Below are 6000 nucleotides of genomic sequence, written 5' to 3' on the forward strand. Positions count from 1 at the left end.
TCCCAATACTCTGTTTTTTTTGTGTGGTTTCATGAGAAGAACTTGTAGTCCTTTGCTGAAAGGATGATATTCCTCAAAGCACCGATTGGAGATAGCGTCATCAGTAGAATACCAAGAATGATGCAGGTCTGTTCATACGCAAGCATTATAATACATTGAATCAGAAAGGAAAAAAAATGGAGGGAAGTCTCAGAAAAATTATCACTTGAAGACTGAATTTCAAAGCAATGTCAATTTAAAACGTACCCAATTAACCATCCATGATAAGGAAAACCGCTTGGGTTTGTAGATTTTAAGCCATATGATACAGGGAAGCTGCAAATAACAGAGAACAAGACTTAGCAGATGCCAAAATACGTTGGCTTCTTCTTAAGAGAAATCCTTTTCGATTGAAATACTGAATTCCAGTAGCTGATCAAAGCAAAGACCAAGTACAAACACCAATAAAAAGAACCCCTTATCAATGTCTGCCTTTTGGACGAAAAAAAGAGAGTAGAGAATGATCAAAGATGCAAAAATAGCAGTCAAACTAAGAGACTATTTAGCTAAGTAATTAGTAGTAGAAATGTCCTGCCTTGTTCCTAAGAGAAATTCTAGCATATGTAAAGGATGTATTAGAGTTAATCTCATATGTGTGGTTGATTCAATTTTAACCTTTTTCCCCCTTAACATGTAAGGTAGTAGGTAGATAACAATTTGAAATGAGAAAGATTTGGTGGTACTTACAAAGTATGATGTTGGAGCAAAGGCAAAACCTCCGAGGAATCCAAGAAGGGAACTAAAGAAGGGGATCGCTATGGCAATGATCATTGTTACCACTGTGAAAATAATAAACGATAAAGGATGTAATTCTAATTAAGAACTTTGATTAGATAGCATTATCCCATAAAACAAATCCTCATTAAGCTGTTTTGTGAAATTGACGAAAATTACATATATTAAGAAGATTTGTCATTAATGAATTGGTACTAGTATCTAATGCAAATGATTAAAAAAAATAATTAAAAACCAATTTCTAAATAGCCAAAATTAATTTTAATAATATTTATAAATTAGTTAGGGTAAAAAAAAGAACAACAAAGTAAGTTGTGAGAGAAAGCATAAATACAAGTGCTGTACATACCGACATATATAGTGCGAGTAATGAAGCGAAGGAGAATGGAAGGAGGAAACTTCAATTTCACCACCAAGTAGGTTTCCAACATATCGAACACCGACATTGCATACACCTGTTTGTTATGCACCCATTACAGGGGAGATTCTGTCAAGTGCTGTTACTTAGCTTTGCTCCTAGTCTTGCGTCTTTTACTTCCGATGTATTAAAAAAAAAAAAAAACAAAAGAAAGAGAAGTCTGAAAGTGACCTGATAGCCTCCAATAACATGAATTACAACGAAGATGTTAGCAGCCGCAATGAGCCACCTAGGATGCTCCAAACCGACGAGGACATTGTCGGCGACGGAATTTCCAAAGACGTAATATCCCACAATGGCAACAGGGAAATAGCAGAAGGCGACTCCGACGTAGGCCCAGATGACTCCCCTCCACATGGGACCCTTGGAAGGCTTCTCCGGCGTGGAAGGTATGGTGGCTTGGATCTCCAGAGCCACGCTGTGGCCGGCGTACGCAAACGCCACGTCCCCCAACGACGTGAAGAAATTGAAGGTGGCGTCCGCCGTGCTACGTGCCTTGATCGCGTAGCTGATGTCTGGTTGAAACCCTCTTGCCAATGAAGCTGTCCAAGCGATGATCGAGTACCTGTTCTTGCGTAGCACTTATTAGAAACCAATTTCCTCTCATTCATAATCCCATTGTTTCACCACCCTTCAAAGAATTGATGAACTCTAAGAATTAATTAAGAGATTTGCTCAAATTTAGTTTGTTTTGGGATAGTGTTTAGTGCAAATGACTAAAAAGTTACTCTCTACCAATTTTAAATACAACAATCATTTCATAGTTAGCTACAAAGTGATTCTATTTATAAGAGTTCATTTATAGTTTATAAACGAGGTTTTATAATTAGGATCGTAGGTAGTATATGTACTTAAGACCAGAGTAATATTCATTTGGTCTTATTTATAAGGTACTTTCAACATGTTTCATATAAACTAAGAAAAATCTTAAACTTTATTAACTTTTATTTAAAATTTAATAACTTTTCAGCGTTATCACTATTTAGTATACATTATACCTCATATAAACAAAGTTAACACAATAATAAATGAGGGGTAAAATTGTATATCCATACAAATTTTTTTTTTCAGTACCCTATAAATTGAACAAAAAAATATCTTCTCTCGTCCTGTAAATAGGACCAGATGAGTATCATTTATAATTAACTAACTCAACTAATTTTTTTAAATTTAAGAAAAAATATTGTACTTACGTGAGAGACATGACCGCAGCAGCGAAGGAGACAGCGGACATGGAATTGAAGTTGGGGAAGTGACAGAGGACGAAGTTGATGGAGGCGAAAATGACAATCCACCAGGAGCTCTTGAAGGTGGAGCAGTCAGAGCAAATGGAGTCGTGGGCTTTCTTCAAAGAGTGGCCTCCCGTGACAGTATACGCAATGCAAGTTCCCACCTGCACCACCAGCTGCTGCGGCACCACTATGTAGAGGCCCAGCTTCTCCCCAAAAGCATGCTGCCCTAGCTCGTGGTACCGGTCGAATCGCTTCCCCGGCACCATCTCGTGCATCTCCACCATCTGCCACAGCGTGAACAACGTGATTGTCCATGATAGTACCAGCACTATCACCCCCGGTCCCCTGCGCACAACATCATCAATCATATGTTTGTAATCCCTGTCTGATAAATGTCTGATACTAAACGTGATACCTCGAGGAATTTGAAACTATTTAAGCGATTAGTGAATTTACTTGCATATATGCTACCTCCAATCTTCGTTTAACTTTTATTTTGATCTTAAATATAAGACATTAATCCATTTTATTTCTCATGTTTATCTTTTATTTTTTTCAAGATAATTCTTATAATAATAATAGTTCTAGTCAATGTTTTAAAAAAAGCTTATACAGTTTGGGAAGGGGTTTTGATTGATCAAAAAGAAGAATCTATTTCAACCAATATGCCCTTAGGCACGGCCATACATAACATAGTAATCACACTCGGAAAGGGTGGACAAATAGCTTAAGCAGCAGGTGTTGTAGCAAAACTGGTTGCAAAAGAGGAGAAATCTGCCACATTAAAATTACCTTCTGAAGAGGTAATTTGATACGGGCACATTAAAATACACTTGATTAACAAGGATATTTAAAAAAAATAATACTTGTTTATTACAAATAACTAACTTAACTAATTTTTTTAATATACTCAAATTAGTCAACTAGTTTTTATATCAAGGATCGGAGATATTAGTTGAATGGTGCATTCTCATCATGACCAAATAAAAAGGGCATGCATGTTTGGAAGTTTCAAAACCGAACAATACGAATGACTGCAAAACTCATTCCAAGTGATCCGACCCTTTAGTTAAAAACCAAAAGTCAATATTTGGTGGACATGAATCTTCAGCGACGATTACAAAGTTCAGTGAGAATAGAATCAAGGGGGGGGGGAAAAAGAATAAATCTAACTTATGATCATGAACCAAGATGAGATTTTAATTTAGAGACATATATAGAAAAGAAGGTACGTACCATCCCATACGTGACATGGCGAAAGGAAGGCTAAGAACACCAGCACCAACCATGGCAGTGAGATTGTGAAAAGCCGAATACCACCATTTGGCTTTTCTGGATCCGGTGATCGGAAGCCAGTCCTCCAGCTGTTTCTGCCGTGCCGCCGCCGCATCATCAGCCTTGGCCGGCGGTTTCTCAACTTGAGTCATTGCGTGCGTACGATTAACTTCTAATTAACTAGCTACTTATGGATTCCCTAATAATTACCTGTTGTCGTATGACCCCAGTTTAATTTATATGTGTCTGTGGATATATCGGTGGGCAGAGCCAAACGTTATGAGTTTGTGTGTGGCCGGCCGGTCGCTGAAGACAGATCTCTGGAACTAACAGACCATTGGAGATTAATACTTTTAGCTTGAGCTTATCTTGTAATGCTGTTGAGTCTGTTTAGAGTTAGTTATCTCAAAGAATCCTGATTCCGCTAAATATAGAATACACTTTCCATGTATTTAACTAACAAATTCTTCGGATGTAATATTAATATTGTATTATTGTTGTTGTCATCGTCAATTTCTGGAAATAGCAGGTTAATAATATCTTTTAATAATTGTTTGAGGTTTTAAAAATAATTAGAATATAAAAAATCATATTTTTAATTATTTTGAAGAGACTTTTAAATGTTAGGATATCATGCATGAGAGAGAATATTGAGGAAAATACGAAAATAGAATAAATTTTGAAAATTATGAAACAATATGATTATAATTAAATACAAAATAATATTTACTTTTTAAATCTCTGAAAAATCTAGTAATAATAATTTATTTTTTAATGTTAAACGAACCGCCCGTATTATGCTAACATCAGCTTTCTTTCTTTTTTAACAGTTGCCCATGGGTTTTGATTAACTCTTGCTAATGCTTACCCAACTTTAGATTCAAAACTTAAATAAATGTTCAATTAAAAATGATATTGAAAATGCTTGCATCAAGTTTATGTAACATTCTCCAATCATACATCCTATTTTTTTGAGTTTATAATGTGATGATAATAGCTTAAAATAAATACATAATTATGTGTAATCAGAAAACTTGACATAATAAATATTAAAAACTTGTCCTAAGTATTCTCCGAATAATATTAACTGCGATTCAATCATTATGCTGAAAAATGCTTGTATTGTAATTAAGCCAGTGAATTTAAAACTTATCCACCAATTAACAACTCTAAATATGTTTTATTGTAAAATTATGTTTTTTTAAATTTCATTAGATATAAAATGGAGAGAAATATTGTAATGAGAGGCAACCCAATTTCACTAAATACTGGCCAAAGTTTCTCACCTATATTTAACTAACTTGTCTCTATAAAAAAAAAAAAAAGAGGATAATTCAATTATGTTTGTGTGTGTATTACAATTTACATAACAAGTTACCCTATTTAATCACCTTAAATTCTAGAAGATTACAACTCATCTCATCGTTTTAATTGATATTACAATATTGTTATATTAAAAATATGAATTTCTATAGCTATTTTCCCCAACAAATCTTAGTAATCATTGTAAATAACAAATCAACATGGTAATATTATCTTTAGTTCTTAAAATTTAATCAATCACATTTTACTTTTTGTCTCTAAAATTTGGAACCAATAATTTTAGTTCTTGAAATGTGGTTTCGTTCTAATTTTGATTTCTAAAATTTGAAACAAGTGATTTTGGTCTTTGATATTTAAGGGGTGTTTGGCTCTCCTCCCAAACCATGGTTTGGAAAAAAATTTGTCAAACACCCCTCAAAAAACTGAAACCTTGGTTTTGGGGGAAACCATGGTTTTGTCCCCCAAAACCTTGGTTTCAGATAATGGGACGGAGGGCTGCTTCTACGCCTTGCGAGAGGTTTTCCTGTCTCGTTGACGAAGAGCTGCGCCTTGCGAGAGTCTGTGAGGGTGAGCCTTGAGGTTTAAATAATATATTTTACAAAAAACATATTTACTTATTTTATTAATATATATATACGTTTTAATTTTAGTTATTTTATTAATATATATTATTTATTAATATATATACATATTTAATTATTTTATTAAATCATTTTGCAAAAAAACATATTTATTTATTTTATTAATATATATATACATATTAATTTTTGTATTAATATTATTTATTTACTTCAAATAAACATATATTATGAAATATATCTTATATGTAATTATCATTTAAACTTATATCCTTTTTAGTAATTTCTACATATAAAAAAGCACTTCTGACAACAACTATCCAAACACTCTCACTTTATCAGAATCACTTTTTCAAAAAAGCTATTCTTTCAGAATCTATTCTTTCCAGAATCTATTCTC

General features: G+C 33.6%; 1 protein-coding gene across 1 annotated transcript; it reads right to left on the bottom strand.

Annotated features, from left to right (window-relative positions):
- Nucleotides 1–29: 29 nt before the first annotated feature.
- On the bottom strand, nt 30–3803 carry LOC114749697 (lysine histidine transporter 1-like). Its single transcript, XM_028938238.1, has 7 exons — nt 3661–3803; nt 2386–2769; nt 1364–1757; nt 1124–1229; nt 727–818; nt 247–315; nt 30–128 (listed from the first exon to the last, which is right to left on the bottom strand). The coding sequence occupies exons 1-7, from the start codon at nt 3711–3713 to the stop codon at nt 30–32; spliced, it is 1197 nt and encodes a 398-aa protein (XP_028794071.1). The 5' UTR covers nt 3714–3803.
- Between the last annotated feature and the right edge of the window lie 2197 nt (nt 3804–6000).

Source organism: Neltuma alba, unplaced genomic scaffold (assembly GCF_004799145.2).
Source record: "Neltuma alba isolate B1F8T4 unplaced genomic scaffold, ASM479914v2 tig00006132_pilon, whole genome shotgun sequence".
NCBI classification, from domain to species: Eukaryota; Viridiplantae; Streptophyta; class Magnoliopsida; order Fabales; family Fabaceae; genus Neltuma; species Neltuma alba.

Coding starts and splice junctions, on each gene's coding strand:
- LOC114749697 (XM_028938238.1), bottom strand. CDS start 3,713: ATGGTTGGTGCTGGTGTTCTTAGCCTTCCTTTCGCCATGTCACGTATG. Junction 2,770..3,660: donor GCCATGTCACGTATGGGATG/GTACGTACCTTC, acceptor TGTTGTGCGCAG/GGGACCGGGGGTGATAGTGC. Junction 1,758..2,385: donor GCTGCGGTCATGTCTCTCAC/GTAAGTACAATA, acceptor ACGCAAGAACAG/GTACTCGATCATCGCTTGGA.